The sequence below is a fragment of the Buteo buteo genome, chromosome 23 (genome assembly GCF_964188355.1).
Source record: "Buteo buteo chromosome 23, bButBut1.hap1.1, whole genome shotgun sequence".
Taxonomy (NCBI): domain Eukaryota; kingdom Metazoa; phylum Chordata; class Aves; order Accipitriformes; family Accipitridae; genus Buteo; species Buteo buteo.
Genome location: NC_134193.1, coordinates 7,089,797 through 7,107,570, shown reverse-complemented (window position 1 = coordinate 7,107,570; position 17,774 = coordinate 7,089,797). Strand labels below are relative to the sequence as shown.

At 61.4% G+C, this 17,774-nt stretch overlaps 1 protein-coding gene across 1 annotated transcript in view; it reads left to right on the top strand.

Moving 5' to 3' along the window:
• NAV1 (neuron navigator 1) overlaps positions 1-17,774 on the top strand; it is a 75,723-nt gene that overhangs the window by 41,119 nt on the left and 16,830 nt on the right. Inside the window, exons 5-6 of the mRNA XM_075054707.1 lie at positions 5,183-5,285; positions 8,761-9,126. Of these exons, the coding sequence (XP_074910808.1) occupies positions 5,183-5,285; positions 8,761-9,126 (469 nt within the window). The remainder of the gene's footprint in view (positions 1-5,182; positions 5,286-8,760; positions 9,127-17,774) is intronic.

Sequence of the window (17,774 nt, the reverse complement as noted above, 5' to 3'; positions counted from 1 at the left end):
TTGCACCGGCCTTGGGATCTTGGGTGTCCCCTCGGGCTGGCAGACTGGCTGCGGCAGGCTCTGGGTGCCGGAGCGGAGTGTTTGCAAGGAAAACACCAGCAAAACAGCGCCTGGGCTCATTCATTCATAAACGCAGCTGGGAGCATGGGCTGAGGCAGCGCGGTGGGAGAATTGTGTATCTGCGCAAGGGCTTGTGGAGCCGGGGAGCTCGGCTGGGCTGGAGGAGTCTCACGGCCCCGGGAGAATGTTTTTTATTGCAGAGTTTATTAGTGTATTTTTCAGTGTGCTGGAAGGAATTGAGCAACCAGTTAAAAATGTTTCATGGCCTGGGGAAGTTCGTTGCAGCTACTGTGTAATAGGGACCCAACCATAATGACTCAGAAACACCGTGAGGCCTTTTACAGCAAATTCCTGCTTGCCGTTAAAATATTTACTGGGTCGCCAGGAGTCCTTTCCGAGTCTGATCTTCTGAAATGAGACTAGTTGGGTTGTGGGGGGCAAGAAAACATGCGTGTGAGTGCCATGCTCGTGCCAAGCTTATGAACACAGGTGCAGACGGTGCATCTGTGCAGGCCGAATACACTCATGCCAGCATTGGCGTTGGCTTCTGCCGTCCTCGTGCCTGCTCACATACACGTGGACATGTGTGCAAGGTCATAGGCACAGGTGTGCACATACACACGCACCTTTCTGCAGGCAGAGAGGGTTTTGCTACCATGCAGCCTGCACATGAACATATGTATGATGCAAACAAGCGCTCAGGCGGCACACACACGCAGGTTTCTGTGCCAAGGCACATGGGGCACATGTGTCCCATGGATGCGGCTCTGCCTGGCCCCAGCGGGAGCTGTTGGCCACATGCTTCTTTGAAATGAGCTGTCACGAGCTGTTTGGAGTTGATGATTTCCTCATTCCTTGACGTACTTGGCCACGTCGGCAGCGCCTGGCTGCGGGGACGCGGCTGTGCCCCGTCGTGCAGGCAGAGGAGCTGCCACCGCTCACTGTTGGAGGTGATGGGAAGGGCTGGACGTGGGCACAACGTGGAGCTGCCTGGTCTCCTCCTGCCCTGGCCCTGCTGTGCCCAGAACAGTCAGACCCGCAGCAAGCACACAGTGCCTTGCCCTTCTCCAGCCCTTTGCAGCACAGCTCCCTCATTTCTCTTCCTCCTCCTCAGCTGCCTCCAGCCCCACATTCTGTCTTGCTCCTTCTTGTGGCAATGGTATCTGCTGCTTCCCCAGTTGTGCAGGGCAGGAGATGGGGGTGATGGGCAGCACATGGGTCAGGGCTGGGCACCCATGGTGCCAGGTCACTGTGCTGACATCCACCGTCGTGTAGCAGGCAGCGCTGATCCAGTGTTTAACACAGAGGCAGGTGATGGAGACCGTGCAGGAGAGCGCTTGCAGACAGTGGGGTGGTCGGGAGTGGGCTAGGACTTCCTGCCTCAGTTTGCCTGTGTGCAAAGCAGAGCCGTACTGTGTTTGCTGATGTTGGAGAAAGCGCTCAGAGCACTCAGTTAAGAAAGGAGCAGCAGTAGGGGCTGGGGTAGGGGCTGAGAGAGCTGCCCAAGCGTGGCTGCAGGCAAAGGCAGGTTAGACCCAGCCTGGCACAGGGGAGAGCGACTTGGGCATTGAGGCCTGGTGGCCTCCCTGCACAAGGCTTGGGGACAGTAGCCACATCTTGGGGCTGCCCTCCTCTGCGTGGCCAGGCTAGGGGAGCACAGGGCTGGAGCCAGCACCCCCTTCCCTCTGTGACAGCAGGACAGAGCCTGTGAGAGTGGCGGGGAGCTGCGAACAGGGCTGCAAGCCAGCCTGGAGCTGGGGCAGAGGGGGTGGTTGGTCCCTGAGCCTGCAGCCCCAGCAGAGCAGGGAACACTGGGGTATGCATCCTGGCTGTCGCTGCCGGGAAAATGAGCCCAGCCAAGGCAGGGTGTCCAACTGACCCTGCTGTAGCACGGGCTGAGCTGTCCCTGCGGCTCCCCGCTCCAGCAGCTGGAAACATCTGGCTGCGGGAAGCTTGCTAAATCGATGCGGGGAGGAATCCAGCGCGCTCCTGCTGTTCCCACACTCCAGCCTCTCCCAGCGGCTCCAGTTTCGGCTCAGCTCTGGCATGCTGCAGCTCAGCCAGCCCCGAGACAGCCCCCAAGCCCCTCGCTGCACCTGGAAAGTGGACTGTGGGGGCCCAGTGTCACCGCTCTGGCCCAGCACAGTAGGGATAGGCAGTGGCAATTCAGCGCTGGCAGCGATGCAGCCACTGGGATGTGTGCCAGAGGTGGGTGAGCAGCTCCTTGAGTCCCAGTTTGGCCCTTTCCCAGGTGAGAGCTGCTGCTTTTCCTGGGGCAACTGCAGAGGCTAGAGTGACTTGGACTGTCACCCAAACACTGGAGGCCAGGAGAGCAAACTGTGTCAGGCATGGGTGACTAATGGTGCTGTGGATGAAGCTGGGGATGGGGGTCGCTGCCATCGCCCTGAAACTCTGGGGCTGAAGCACCCTACAGCCTTTTGCCAGGCACCTGAGCCCTTGGATGCTGCTTCTTACCTTGGGTGCTGTGGGGGTCCTCACTGCAGGGGGTCCCCCAGCAGCACTGAGGGTGCAGGAGGAGGTGGCACCCACATGTCAGCTCCTCCGGCTTTGCACAGGAGACACAGCAAGTGCTCACCCTGGCCCCACTGCTCCTTGGGGTGGGGGTGGCTGTGGCAGCCCCGCTGGCAGTGGCACCCCCGGAGGAGGCAGCACCAGGCCCAAGTGCTGGCTTCATGCCCGGGGGGAATGGCTGCAGGTGGCCACAGGGGAGGCAGCCGGAGTGTTTTTGGGAGGGAGCTGTGCCCAGGAGGAGCACTCTGCCGAGCTGGCAAGGGGGTGGGAGCTGCTGGCGGCGCCAGGGGACAATGGTGGCTCTTCCATCCCATCCTGCTCTGTCCCGCCCCAGCCCACAGGGACATGTCGCTGCTGGGGTATGTGTGCTGCCTTCTCTGTCTGCAGGAGATGGTCTCAGGGTGGACGGCCCCCACTGAATGTGGTCAGGGTGGAGGAGCTGAGGGTGCTGAGTCCTTCCCTGCATGGACCCGCCTGGGGACACTGGTGGGTGTTTTATTGCTCTTCCCTAAGGTTCAGATGTGCCTCACCTCCAAAATCTTCCATTGGCCTACAGAATGCACGTGTGGCAGTGATGCACTTGGCCTCAGGTTTCTGCTCCGCCATTTCAAGCCTGAAAATCCGTCTTTCCAGGCAGCCCAAGGGCAGGACCTGGCAGCTTTGAGGTGACCCTGATCTGCCAGCATGGCCCTTTCAACCTGCCCCACCAGAGGGGCATAGAGTCCCTTTGTCCCCAGCCACAGAGCAGAGTGGGTGCCATCCTCCAGCACCAAGGGCCCCTCGAGCCTCCTCTGCACTCCAGCTCCATATGCGCAGCCCGTCTGCTCCAGCCCTCCATCCCTCTGCCCTTGCTGCCTGCACATCCCTATCCTGTGGCTCTGGGGCACCGGTTGGATGTTCTGTGCCTTTGATTAACTCCTCCAACATGCACAGGCCACAACAAAGATTTAATCACAAGTTCATGACTTGCCTCCTGCTAAGCCTTGTTCTGGGAGCTGGACCAGGGTGATCGGACACACGCAGGACCGGGTATTCTTATGGAACGGCGTGTGCTGGCTGCGTTGGGTGCCCCATGGGCTCACCAACCCTCTTACCCTCATCTACAACTGGCTTTAACCTGCTTGATTTAACCTGTCTCATTGGGGCTGTTACCGCTTGTCACCACCTTCCAGGGTCACATGTAAATTGGTGCCGCTTCACCGGTTTGAGGTGCTCCTGCCCGGGGCAGTGGGCGAGCAGAGCCTTGGGAGGGGGCAGCATCACCCATGGGTGCTGCCTGTGGCATGTCCGGTGGCATGGTTGGTATGTGATGGGGACAATGGGACACAAGCCCTGCTCCTGTGCTGGACATGTGGCAATGCTGTTGCAGGGAGCTTGCCAGGGTGTGTGCCAGTGGTGTCCCCCCGGTCCCTGCGTCACTGCAGCTTACACAGTGCCGTTGCAAATCCTGAAGTGCTGGTTGCCACGTTACATTAGGAGGAGCCATGTCCAGCATCCCCGGCGCCCGCTGTCACTGCGGTTCAATGGCAAGCTGTGGCTGCAAGGCTTGAAATTGGGGATCAAAGCTGTGGTGGCACGGCTGTTAGCCACCGGGGATGCACACGAGTGGGTCGGGGGCATGGGGGGCTGAAGCTGAGCTCGGCAGCACTGCCAGGGCTGTGCCAGGTCTGACCCCTCCTCCTCTATGTGTGTGTATGCACACATATGTGTGCATTCATGTGTAGGGATGTCTTGGGGGGGAGGGAGGTGCACATGCTTGTGTGTGCAGGTGTGCCTCTGTGTTTGCAGATGCATTTACATGTGCGTGTGGATCTGCATGCACAAGTGGTTGTGGTGCAGGTACATGCATGTCTACACATGCAGGCTGGGGGGTGCATACCTGCGTGTGTGCGTGCACACCTGCGTGTGTGCATGCATGCCAGTGCTATGGGGGTACACCCCTGGAGAAGCCCCAGGGCAGCTGGAGCTCAGGGTTTCCAGCCCCAGGTTGCGCCTGTGGGGGGCTTGGTCTTGCCGGCTGCTCCAGCCTGCAGCGGTGGCAACCTCTCCCTGGGCACAAGGAGTGGGGCTCGACTTGCACTGTTCCCTGACATCTCCTCAGCTTCTGCTGGCTGCATGCTGGGTGGTGCTGCTGCAGCACCTGTGTCGCCAGGCTGAAGCACCTCCAGAGCCTGGGGGACACAGGGGCAGGTTCGGGGATGTTCTTCCAGGGCAAGTGCTCCTGTGTGGCCCCATGGAGCAGGGTCACAGTGCTTCGGGGTTGCCTGACTGTAGGTGGCCTCCTGTGACCTGCGTGGGTCCTGTGGTCCCAGTTGGTCCCCCCGGCCCTGCTGGCCACTGCCCAGCTCATCCTTCCTGGAGCAGACATCCCCATCATGGCCACAGCACCCTTGGGGGTGGCATTTCGTGGTAGTGCAGCTCAAACCTGGTGCAAGCCCTGCCCTGTCCCTTCCCAGCTGGCAAAGTGAGAGCTGGGGGGGCACAGCTGTGGGCAGAGGGGTGTGGGAAGGAGCTGGGAGGGGCACAGCTGCGGGTAGAGGGGCTCAGGAACCATTCATCCCTTTAAAGCTGCTGCCTTGTCTCTCCACAGATCCGGAGTCCCAGAGGAAGAGGACAGTGCAAAATGTGCTGGACCTTCGGCAGAACCTGGAGGAGACCATGTCCAGCTTGAGGGGCTCTCAGGTGTCTCACAGGTGAGACGCCAACACCGGACCCCCACCACCCCTTCCCCGCAACCAGTGTCCTTCCTGGGGCAGCAAGGGAGGTTGGGGCGGCTGGGAAGCGGCTCTGCTTTGAGCAAGGGCGATGTTGGTGGGAGGGAGCAAGCTGTGGCCTCTGGCCTGGGGACCCTATGCATGGGGGCTTGGAGAGATGCCCCCAAATCTGTGGGGTGTCATGCACAGGGCTGCGGCAGAGCTCCATCCCTAGCAGTTCTCTGGGTCCAATGCTGCCTCACGTGCTCTGGGGCAGTGGCGATGGGTGGTGGTGGCACCTGTGGCCTCTGGCCTGGGGACCCTATGCATGGGGGCTTGGAGAGATGCCCCCAAATCTGTGGGGTGTCATGCACAGGGCTGCGGCAGAGCTCCATCCCTAGCAGTTCTCTGGGTCCAATGCTGCCTCACGTGCTCTGGGGCAGTGGCGATGGTGGTGGTGGCACCTGTGGCCTCTGGCCTGGGGACCCTATGCATGGGGGCTTGGAGGATGCCCCCAGATCTGTGGGGTGTCACGCACAGGGCTGCGGCAGAGCTCCATCCCTAGCAGTGCTCTGGGTCCAATGCGGCCTCACGTGCTCTGGGGCAGTGGCGATGGGTGGTGGTGGCACCAAGGGAAGCTGGTTGCCCCCAGACTCCAGGCAGGGGGTGAGGTCTGTTCCTGATGGTTGGGTGTCCCTGTATGGACAACCAGAGGTGAAGGTATCCCCTGCACCTGCCCGGGTTTGGACCGCTGGCTCCATCCCCATCCATGACTCAGTTTCTCTACTCTAGGTAGGGGTGATGATGGAGAAACCCTCAGACAGAGCCGACCAAATGTCTGGCAGTCCATGGGCAGAGATGGGGTACCCTGCCCAGATTGGGGCTGGTAGCACTCTAGGGTTGCAGCTGGGGCTGTGGGGACGGTGGGGCTGGGGAAAGGGTGACTGCTGGGCGGTGAACCAGAGCGGAGTATCTACCTGTGTTCAGAGGTCTCTCTGACACATGCCTGGGACTACCTGTGTGTTCCCCACATCTCTCAGTTGAGACCATTGCAGGGTTACGGCTCTGCTCTGGACGCGCTCGGGGTCAGCATGGCAGCTCCAGCCTCCTGACTGGCTCCTTATCGGGGCCGAAGGGCCCGGACCCTGTCAGCGGCGGGCCAGGAGCAGCGGGTGGGGAGGGGGCATCCCCCCAGGGCACCCTCCCGTCCCCCACCCCGCTGGTGCAGCCGCGTTATGAAGCCTGGGCTTTGCAGAGAGACCGTGTCGGGTGTCAGCGAGTAGGGAAAGCTGAGGATGCGGCGAACATCCTTCTGGTGTTTGTTGCCACCTCGTGGTCTCCCTCGGTCCTCATTTTTGTGTTGGAAGAGGCAAAAAGCAGCAGCTTCGACCCCCGCTTCACCCACCACTCATCATTACAGACCTTCCCTGTGTTGCCCCTCGATCAGCTTCATTGAGGATGAAGCAGCCTGCTTGATTTAGCTGTTCCTAACCCAGAAGCTCGTCTAGACCTTGCTTGTCCTTGGCTGCATTTTGCAGACCTTTTCTGAGCCGGATGCAGCAGATTGTTGGGGCAGTGGGATTTGCATGGGGCTGCAGCAATATTCCCCGAGCTGGACATTTCCTGGCATTGTCCATTGCAGTTCTGCCATCCCTTTGCTCGGCATAGGAGCTGGTTCACAGCCTGGTGCTGCTTACGCTGAGTCAGGGCTGCTTTGTGTTCACTTCGTGTTTGCTCTGTGTTCACTTTGCATTCATCTGTGTGAAACTTCACCTGCTGCCTTCTTGCCCCAGCACTCAGCTCCTTTGCAAATCCTCCATCAGCCCCAGTCTTAAGGAAATAGGGTGAGGATATTATAGGTGATTAAATTAGTGTTGCTGGCAGGTTTCAACTCTTTGCTATCACTTCCTTTTCTTGATGAGTTATGAGTACATCTCATGGCGGAGGCCTCAGCCATATCCCTGCCACATAGAAAAATGACTATTGATAGCCCAGGGATGCCTTCCCCTGTGTTCTGTCCCGTAAGTGGTTCTTAAATATGTGAGGATCTTCCCTCTTATCCCGTCGTAGCTGAGTTTATTTGGAAGCTTAATCTGCCTCTGGTGAGGGCACTCATCCACCACCTTCTGGTAGCCTGCAGCAGCCTTGGCGGCGTGCTTCCTGCATCCCTCCAGGAGCTCCACCACGCTTGTGAGCCAGATTTTCCTTTACCAAAGCTGTGTCAGCTCTTTCCTGCTATGTTGTAATTACACACATAGCCACTAATTCTGGTCTCAGGAATGCTTCCTGCAAGTGTGTCCGATAGAGATGTCATCCACGGTCCTCTGGATGTGCCCTGCATTGCCGGTATGCCTGTAGCCGCTTTGGGCTCTCTCTTTATTCCTCCCACAAACTATTCCTCAAATTTCTCTTGTTCTCCTCACTGTCTTCTGTGCAGCGACTGGGGGCTCAGCCTTTGCTGTTTCCTTGCTGGGACACAACTTTGTTCCTGAAAGACGTCATCATACTTCTGGCAGCCTTTGCACCCGGCTGCAGGGCCGCACGAGCTTCCTCAGGGGCTTGTCCTGCTTGGAGACGTGGTTTGCATCTGCTCTGAGCCACCAGCAGAACATCCTTAAATAGCCTTTGTGCTGCTGACAAAAACTAAACCCTTTTAGTTCCGCTTTAAAAAACTTCCTAGTTTTTTTATGTAGTTCCCTGTTTTAAATTCAATACTGCAGCCGGGGTTTGGCTTTTGGTGTTCCTGCAGGAACGTTTAATCCAAGCTAGGGAATAGCTCGCTGATAGTAACGTTTAGAGCCAAGTTGAGGGCTGTGGGTTCCCAAGTAGCTGCTCCAAGAAGTAATCATTTTTGGTGTCTAAATTTAGTCTCAACATCACTCCCCGACATGCTGTTTGCCCAAAATACACCCTGAGGGGTGTGGGGAGTAACTGAACTCCCTGTTCCTGATGCACTCATGGGCTCTGGGCTGGCTGGAAAGCAGCACGCTTGCAGGCAGCCCCGTTGGGCTGGGCAGCCCATCTCGGCGTGTTTGCAGCCAGCCCTGGTGCCACCCCCATGGAGGTGGGTGGATGGGGCCTCTGTGGGGTGGTTGGGGCTGTAGGGAGGCACAGACCTCCCCATCGCACCCCATGTCCTGCTCCACAGTCCCTGGGGAGAAATGAGCACCACCAGACACCAGTGGGTGCTGGTGGTATGGATGTCCCAGTGCGTCCTGGAGTGTGGGACGCTGTGCTGGCACCACGTAGGGAAGGAGGGGACCATCCCCTGCCAGCCAAGATGGAGGGGGTCCAGGACAGACAGTGTCACTGCACCCACACTCCTGGAAGCCTCTGGCCTTGTATGGCTACCTCAAAATGAGCAGTTTTGTTTTCTAAGCGCTTGCAGCCCCATTTCTGGGGGAGTGAGGCAGGGCACAGACCTCTGCTGGCCACCATGCCCTGCCCTAACCCTCCATGCACCCCATCCTCACAGCTCCCTGGAGATGACCTGCTACGACAGTGATGAAGCCAACCCCCGGAGTGTCTCCAGCCTGTCCAACCGCTCCTCCCCGCTGTCCTGGCGCTATGGTCAGTCGAGCCCGCGCCTGCAGGCGGGGGATGCGCCATCGGTTGGGGGGACCTGCCGCTCTGAGGGCACCCCCAGCTGGTACATGCACGGTGAGCGGGCACACTACTCGCACACCATGCCCATGCGCAGTCCCAGCAAGCTGAGCCACATCTCCCGCCTGGAGCTGGTCGAGGCGCTGGACACCGATGATGTGGAGCTAAAGTCAGGCTACATGAGTGACAGCGATCTGATGGGGAAGACGCTGACAGAAGATGACGACATCACCACAGGGTAAGTGCCTGCGCCAGGGCTCATGCCCAGACTGGGGCTCTCCTGGAGGTTTCACCACCTCCTGTTCGGCTGGTGGTGGAGGGGCACCAGGCACAGCAGAGATGGATGAAAGAGCACGTAGATCACGGCCAGTCTGGCCAGGTGGATCATGTCCCTGCATCCTAGGAGTTGCTTTCCCACTGGTGAGGCAGTGTAGCCCTTGCAGTACTGGTGGTGCTGGGCCAGCTGGGGCCTCTCAGGGCCGCTGAGCCCCTGAGCTGGGGCGTGCTGCTCTCCCAGTGTGTGGGAAGTGTTCAGCTTGATCTGGGTGTTCCCAGAGCAGGGAGCTGAGAAAAGCACATGGTGTGTGGCTGCAGGAGCCCTGAGCCAAAGCCCTGCTGGGGTAAATACTGCTGCTTTCAGAAGCTCTCTCCCAGCTTACACCAGTGGGTCTGAGCTGCTGCCTCTGACCCTGGCACTGTGGGGATGTCCTGTGTCCAGCTGGGAGTGCTGGTGGCCCGTGGTGGGACAGGATGGGTCAGGTCTCGGCACCCCAGCAAGAACCAAGCACTGAAGTGTCATTGCCGATGGGTGGCATGATGGTGGAGCAGGGTGCGCTGCTGAGTGGGGTCCCCTCCTTCTGGGACCCCCATCAGCCTCTGTCCCTCCACCCACAGGGCAAGGGACATCTCCTGGCAGGTGGACACAACCCACCATGCCCAGGGCTTGCACTTTTTTTCCAGATGTGTCCAGCTCCTGCTAGGCTGTTGAGGTGCCCCTGGCTCTGGCAAGGGTCCAGGGTTTCAGCATGTTGGAGGTTTCCTGTTTCAGCACATGAGAAAATAAATAACTCCGGCATTTGAGTTGTCCCAGAGCACGAGGAGGTATTTGGCCCGACAGTGCTGCTCCAGCCCTCCTGGGGTGGCTGTAGTCACGTCAGCTCATTGCAGTATAGAGCACACCCCATGGCTTCACACCCATCCTGGGGGCTAATGCTCCCCAGACATGGCCTGGAGGCAAATGTTACAGTTAGAGGAGACACACACCGAGGGGTGCTTGTGCTGGCCTCTGCATGCTCCATCTTGGGGATGAGAGTGTCCACGGCACCTCAGGCGTCAGGCCCGTCCTCCCCATGGACACATGAGGTGACCTTGGGGGGCTGCCCTGTGCTTGTGAACAGCGTGCCTTGTGCTGGCTTAGTATGGACCCCTTCTGGGGACCGTAACCCATCGCTTGGCAGACAGAGGTGGCACGTCACCACCTTCTGCCACTGGCCACTGAACTGTGGGGTGTGATGGGCAATGGGGTGGCATTGGGCTGCCCTGGATGGCTGGGGTCCCAGTGGGGGTGAAGGGCTCCACTGCTGCCTGTCTCCCTCCTTGTCTTGCCTCAGAGCTGCTCGTGCAGGCAGATAACCTTGGGGTGCCCTTGGCTGCGGAGGCAGTGCCGGGAGGGGTGAGCCAGAGCATCAGTTTGTCTCCATCAGCCACTGAGCAGGCAGAGCGTGGGCAGGGTCAGCCCTGGTGGGATGCTCCCTGGGCTCAGCCCTGCACACTGACCCAGACAGGGTCCGCTTCTCCTCCTGGGAAGGGCCAGGCTTTGCGGATGGAGCCCTGCACAGCTGAGCCTCCCGTGAGGCCCTGGCAACGCCACAGTCCCCTGGCGCGGGTGAGGCTTTCAGCACCACAGTGAGCTGAGCCCGCACCGCCAGGGTGAGGTGCTGCAATCCCTATTCCTGCACAGGGTCCCCAGTGTGATGCCCTGGACTTGCCCTGAGAGAAGTCTCCAGTGCCCTGCCAATGGGTGCAGAGACAGACAGCTCTGTGCTGGTGGTCTGTGCTGGGTACCCCTCCCCAGGGATGGGGGCAGGAGGGCAGCCGGGGCAGCACAGGATCCTCTTATCCACAGGGACATGTCCTGGAGATCAGCCACATTGCCGGGATGTTGCTGGCACGTAGGGCCGTGCAGTGACCTAGTCGCAGCTCCATCCCCCATGGCCCCACAGCAACACTCAGGAGGGGCTACCCCAGAGCAGACAGCATGGCAGGGCCTTTGTCCCCAAGGGACGTCCCTGTCCGGGTGCTGGGGGACACCAGGGTACCCTGTCCAGGAGCCTGGGCTCTGAGTGCAGAGCCAGGGTAGGGGAGCAGGGGCATCCCCTCCTCCCATAGCCGTCCGGGGCGAGGAGCTGCCATGCCGGCCGAGAGCACTCATCCAGCACAGCCCCTCATCCAGCCTCCTCCGCTGGCTCTGACCTAGAAAGCAAATACCGCCCCAGGCCCCATCTCCCCGTGCCGCTAATGCACCGGGCAGGAGCCGAGTGCTGCAGATGGGGCCATCAGCCCCCGAGCCCGGGCCGCCGGGCCAGTGCCTCCCTGCACCGCGCCGGCGCACACCCAGGCTTGTAGGGCAGTAGGTCAGAGCTAGCTTAGAGGACGCGGTGGCATGTCCCCCTCAGAGATGTGCAGGGCCGTCTGATGGGACCTGGTATCCCCATGGCTTGCTGGGGAAGCAGCCTGGAAGGAGAGAGGGTTGAGGTAGGTGAGGCACGGCCGGGGCATGGGGACTGTCTGTGGAGTATCGGGGTGAATTCGGCAGGGTGGTGATTGGGGTGGGCCCAGCTCAAAGAGAGGGTGGGATGATCAGGTCTGATGGTGAGAGCAGGGATTAGCTGGGGACACCCCAGCCCCCAGAAGCGTTTCTGTATCAGCTGAATATGCTGGCATCCTAGTTCCTTGCCTGGTCCTGCCTGCCTGCCTGCGTCCATCGGGCTGGCACTTGTGGCTCCCCTCCACCAGCAACCTGCTGCTGGCTTTGGGGTGTGCAAAGCTCTGGCTTTGCCCTCCCTCTTTGGCAGCAAGGCCCTTCTTTTGTTCCTGGTGTCGCCATATCCTCCTTGTGCTCTGTAGCAGGGCAGCCCTTAGCTGGTGGGGACCCTGCACAGCCCGGGCTGGGAACAGCCCTGCTGGGATGCACCCACACTGCTGCCGGCACCATGGTATCTGAAGGGCCTGGCACAGGCAGTGAGCTCTGCTTAACATGGCAGCATCTGCTGGGATGGTGCTGCTCTCCTGCCCTGTCCTGCCTATCCTTGGGGCCTGGGCAGGGCGCAGGCAGGGACAGCACCAACCCCTGGGCTATTTCTCTGGCACTGAAAAACCTTTGCTCTCTTCCTTGGCTGCTGTTGACTCAGGTTTCCACCCACCACTGCTCAGTGTGCCCCTTGCTGTTCCCTGCCCCTGATGCCAGTCCTTGGATGGGTGCGGTGCTGCTGGTAACGCTTTCCCACCCCAGCCAGCCTGGGGATGTTTCCTGGATCCTGGAGGTCACCCCACTGGGAGGTCCACCAACGTGCGGCCACCCACTGCCAAGGGACCTCTGCGGCTGTACAGCCGCAGCGTGGCGCTGGGGCTGCGATGCAGCAGTGTGGGCACCTTCGTGTGCAGACCTGCATGTGAATCAGGCAGCAGCAGAGGAGGCGGAGGACACCTGAGTGGGGATGTTCAAGCTGGGTTTTGCCTGGTTTTGTCTGGGCCACATCCTGCATGTCCAAGCGATGCCACCTTCTCCACGTGGAGCTGCCGTTCCCCCGGCATGTGGCTGCGTGTTGGTGCGTCTTCCCCCGTGCTGTGTGCGCTCAGGGACCTGATGTGAGCAGCTCTGGCGGGTCCTGGGTGCTGGCGCAGGAGCGGGTGAGCGTGCATCACCCCTGGGTGTTCCCTGGGGCCATCCGGGATATGGTGAGGAGCAAGCGGGGTGCTGCGGGGCTTTGCTGCGGTCGGGAGCTGGTGGGGTGTGCTGGCTCCCAGCCCCCAGCCCTGCCTGCCTGGGGCCGTGGGGCTTCCCTCCTCCCATGCAGGGTAGGATTCCGGGCTGAGGGCATGACAAGAGTGTTGGCTCGTCCCTGCTTTGCCCTGCTCTGCCACATCTCCTGGGCTTGGAGAGCAGCCTGCTCTCCAAGTGATGTCGTCCTTTCCACCACCCTCCTTTTGTCAGACGCTTCATCAGTCAGCCTGTTCCTCAGCCTCTTCCCCACAAATGGTGATGCTGCCGCGAGGGTGCTGGGGTGCTCTGGATGTCCCTGGAGGGGTCCATCAGGCCACCGTGCCCCGTGCCAAGGGCTCAGCAGGGCCTGAGCACGTCCCTGTGGTGTGCCTCATGCTGCAGGACAGCACTGGGCACCAGCTGGGGGTTGAAGGGACCTCCTCTGTGGCCTTGGCTGTACCTCAGTTTCCCTTGGTCCACCCTGCTGGCTGCAAGCGGGTCAGGGCAGGGCATGCCCGGGTTGTGGCAGGGCAGAGCCGCTCTCGGTGGGGTTTGTGGGGTGCAGAGGAGGAGGAGGAGGAGGCTGGCTGGCTCTGGTACACAAGGTGACCTATGGGGACATGAAGCCTCAGCTCAGCTGTGCGCCCAGAGATGGTGCTTGTGGGATGGACAGCTTCCCAGGTGAGGTCCCCAGTGAAAAATTGGGAAAAGCTGGCTCCATCCTTGGAGCTGCTGAAATACTCAGCAGTAGCTGAATCCCATGGGGACGCCCAGGCTGGACCCATCCTGCCCTCTGGCAGAGCATGGGTGCTGCTGGGCCTGATCCTGCCATTTTCATGCACAGGGCCAGGAGAGTGGAGAGGGAGCGAGCAGGGCTGGCTGCTGAGTCAGCACCTTCTCGCTGTGGTGGCTGCGGGAGCGCTGATGGTTTGTGTGTGCTGCAGGTCCTTGGGCGGGCAGGCATCACTCTGGAGCCAATCCCCAAGGCTGTGCACATCCCCTGGGGCTTTCAGAACCCTGGGGAAGTCCTTGTGTGACCCCGGGACTGCTGTGATTTGGGGGTGTCCTTTTGGGCCTCGTTTTTTGTTGGAGGTGGAAAGGGAGGTAGCATTGCATCCCACCACAGTGGTGGCAGCATCTGCACCCCTGTAAGCCAGGTACTGCCCTGACTGTTCATGAGCATGAAATGGAGCCGTGGCAGCAGCCTTTGTGGGGCACTGCGCAACGCAGCTCAGGCATCGGCACGTGTGTCCAGCTCACAACCCCGGGCACCGTTCCATGCCACTGCGAGGGTGCTGCTGGCAGCCAGGTGCTACGGAGCCCATGGCCCCCCCCAGCGGGGTTGGGGGCTGCCAGCAGCACTGCCCCGGGAGGGATGCTCTCGAGCTGGCACCCGCTGCGCTCCGGCTGGCCTGGCTCCGGCTTCCTCACAGCTACTTGAGCTCAGCACAGCCTGGAGGCGGGAGCAGATGTTTGGCTCAGCTCCCCAAGAGCGGCAGGGGAGCAGCCGCCCTCCTCTCCTGCTCCGAGCAGGATTGGCGCTGGCGCTCTGCTCCCTTCCCTCGAACACCCCTCACTCGGCTTTGGCCGGTCTGGCCTGACCCCTCACCACCATCCCGGCAAACCCGTGAAGTCATTTCTCGGCGGGGACATCCCGTGGGGCACGGCCGTGGCCCTGCACGTGGCCCGGCGTGTGTGCGGGGCCCCAGCCCGGCCGGCCGGGGGGGAGGCGGGGGAGCGGCCGGGGAAGTGGTGTTGGATAAATATTTGCTGCACTGCGCCGTGTGCCGGGGCTCGGCGGGGTTCCTCCCTCCAGCTGGGGATGGGGGATGGTCCCAGAAAGGGGCCCCGAAACCCTGCTGGGCACCGCCACCATCGAAACGCTCTTCCTCTGTGCTGCGTTCCAGCCAGCTCTTTATTTTGGGGTTTGGCTTGAGGTGCCTAGCCCTGACCCTCGGCCTCTGGGGCTGCCCAGGCTGGGCTGCTGTGGCTGTGGCCACAGGGGGTGTTTTGGGAAGGGGATCCCCGGGGTTGCAGGGCTTGAGGGATGCAGGGCACCCAGGGGTCAGTGCACTCCCAGGATTTGGGAAGCTGCTGGCCTCCGCCGCGCATTGGTGGGGCTGGGCGCGGACACAGAGCAGAGCCGAGCCCAGGGCTGGACCCCACGTGCCCTGGGGAGAGCTGCTTGGGGGGATCTGCCCCCCAAACCTGACTGCCCACCTGCTTGCCACCCAGGGAGCTCAAGACCTGGCTTTGCCGCTTGCCACGTGCCACCCTGCTGCCTGCGAAGGGACCAGGCCACTGCGGGTGGAGGTGTCTGAGGCCACCAGCTTGTCCAGACAACGGGAAAAATAGGAATTTCGCAAGCAGGCTGAGTCACACCGCTCCCCCACCCCGGCGCTGCCCTGGGACTCTCCTAATGCCTCATGTGGCCGCTGCAGCCCGCTGTGCTGCCGCGGCGGCCCCGAGTGAGGCGTCGTGTGTCACCCTTCCCAAAACAGCCGGAGATCCCCGCATGGGGACACTTCCTCTGAGGTTTCCGTCGCTCGGGGGGGGGGGGGTCAGAGGGGTGACCCTGCATTTTGCCCCCCCTGCAGCGGGGCCAGCTGAGTTCAGCAGCCCTGCTGGCTTGGCGGCCAGGCGTGTGGTTGGGGTCCATGGCTGATCTCATTGCTGCGGGCAGGCAAGCGTTGGCTGACACCCCCACGGCATCGGCCTTGCTGCCTTGGGGAAATCGGACCACGTTATTACTGCAGTTGGCGGTGCAGAGCTGGAGCAGAGGTGCAGCCTGGCCACGGGTCCCCCCTCGCAGGGGCCACGCATGCCCCAGGGACCCACAAGTGGGGGTCCCCTGCATCCCTCAGGGACCTGGGGAGCTGGGGACCAGAGGCAGTGCTGCCTGGAGGATAGGGGACAAGACCAACTGCTGGGATGTGGTGCTGATCTTCTTCTGCTGGGTGAGCTTGGGCAAGTCAGACCGCCTTCCCTGCCTCAGTTTCTCCATCTGCAAGGTCTCTGCAGACCCCTGTTCCTCTGAGCATGTCTTCGGTGAAGGGTGCCAGATCCCAGTACCCAAAATGCAAGTGGGAAGCACCTGGGGTCAGGGTAGCCTGGCCTGTGGCAGGGGCTGGTGCTATCTGGGGGTGTACTTGGGGGTTTAGAGGGGGTCCTGGAGGGTACACAGGCATTTAGGGGGGTTGGGGAGAACTTAGAGGAATCTGGAGGTCCTAAGTGAGTCTGTAGGGTTCTCGAGGAGTACGGGAGGGGGCTTGGGGCAGTTAAAGGGGCATGGGGGATGTGCAGGGGGCTGTGGGGATCCTAAGGGAGTCTAGGAGAGGGTTATGGGTGTTGTGATGCCATGAGGCGGTTCCTGAGGCAAATGTGAGGGGAAAGCAGAGCCACCCCTGCCCGCTCCCATGCCTGCGGGGAGTCCCACGTGATTTATGAAGCTAATTGTTTTTTCTGCCCCATTAAGTGGCGGAGAAGGGGAGGGAGGGAAGAGCCCTGGCTGTGCCCACACTTTCCCCACCGGTCCTGCCAGAGCAGCATGAGGCTGTGATGAGGGATGCTGGTGGCATGTCCACAGAGCCCCCTCAGTGCCAGTGACCCACTGATGTGGGGTGTGGGGACCGCCCAGTGCAAGCCCCATATTTCCTTCCCTGTGGCAACTACGGCAGAGCAGGAGGAAGGGGCCAGGGCAGACAAAGAGGGGCTCGCTTCGGTCCAGGGTGGACTTTAGGCAGGCGGTGGGGATTCGGCAGCACCAGCCTGGCAGGGACACGAGTACCGGGAGCCCTGGCTGGTGCCAGCGGGTCCGTCTGGCATGCAGGTGGGTGTCTGTGCTGCTGCGAGACAGGTGAAGCAGGGAGACTTCGAACCCTCCAGCTCCAACAGCAATGGGCTGGGGGTGCTCCGCTGCGAAGGCGTCTGTGCCAGTGCTGCTGCCAGCGCCGGTGGGGCTGCTGTGGCTGACGGTGATTCTCTGCCATCATCTCGCATCACAGTCCTGGCTCTGGCAGGGTCGAAGCTGCCTTTCCCGGGGGCTGCTGTGCCAGGCTGACTCCCCCCACCACCCTGGATGCCTTGAATCCAGATTTGGGCCCAGTGAAAGCCAGAGCTGCTCCTCCGAGTGCTGCCCGAGCTGGCCATAGTGGGGCCAAGGCAGCTGGCCAGGAGAAGGGGAGGGAGGGGACTGTGTCCGGCGTCATGCCAGGCCGGAGGGACCACGGGGATGCGATGCTGGACAGGCTGTGCCGCCGCACCCGTTGGCGCACACCGACATTGAGGCCATCACCACACAGCGGGGCTGGCTGCCTGCGGGAGGTACCACACCACGCCGAGGCGGTGTCACCGCTGGCCTCCCAGCCGTGAGCTCCGGCCAAGGGCCGAGAGCCACTGTGGGGATGGTGGGCGCGGGCAGGGTCAGATCGGGGGAGAACGGGGATGGTCGGGCACCGAAGTCTTGCATCCCTGGCCCTCCCTGCCGCGCCATGCCACAGCACCTCGCCTTGCTGGGGCAAGCCCCGTGTAGCCGAGCGATGGGGCTGCGCGGCAAGGAGGGAGCCAAGAGGCGTTGCCGTTGCTTTGCCGAGGAAGGCGTGAGGAAGGAATTACTTATTTCCCAGCCCGCAGGGACTGGGTCTCTTTTGCCAAGGCTGCAGTTAACCCTCTCTGCCCGCCGCTGCCGGGCTGGCAAAGGTGTCCTTGGTGTCGCTGCTCTGATGCGAGAGAGAGAGAGGAAAAAAGGACAAAAATAGGCTTTTTGGCCGATGAAGCGCAGAGCAGTGCAGGCGCGGGTGCCCTCGCAGGAGCTGAGCCTGCTGGGTGCAGCTGTCTGGCCCCCGGAGGGATCCACGGCGGGAGGTGGTACCTTCGGGGAGGGGGACCGGGGGGATTTGGGGGGC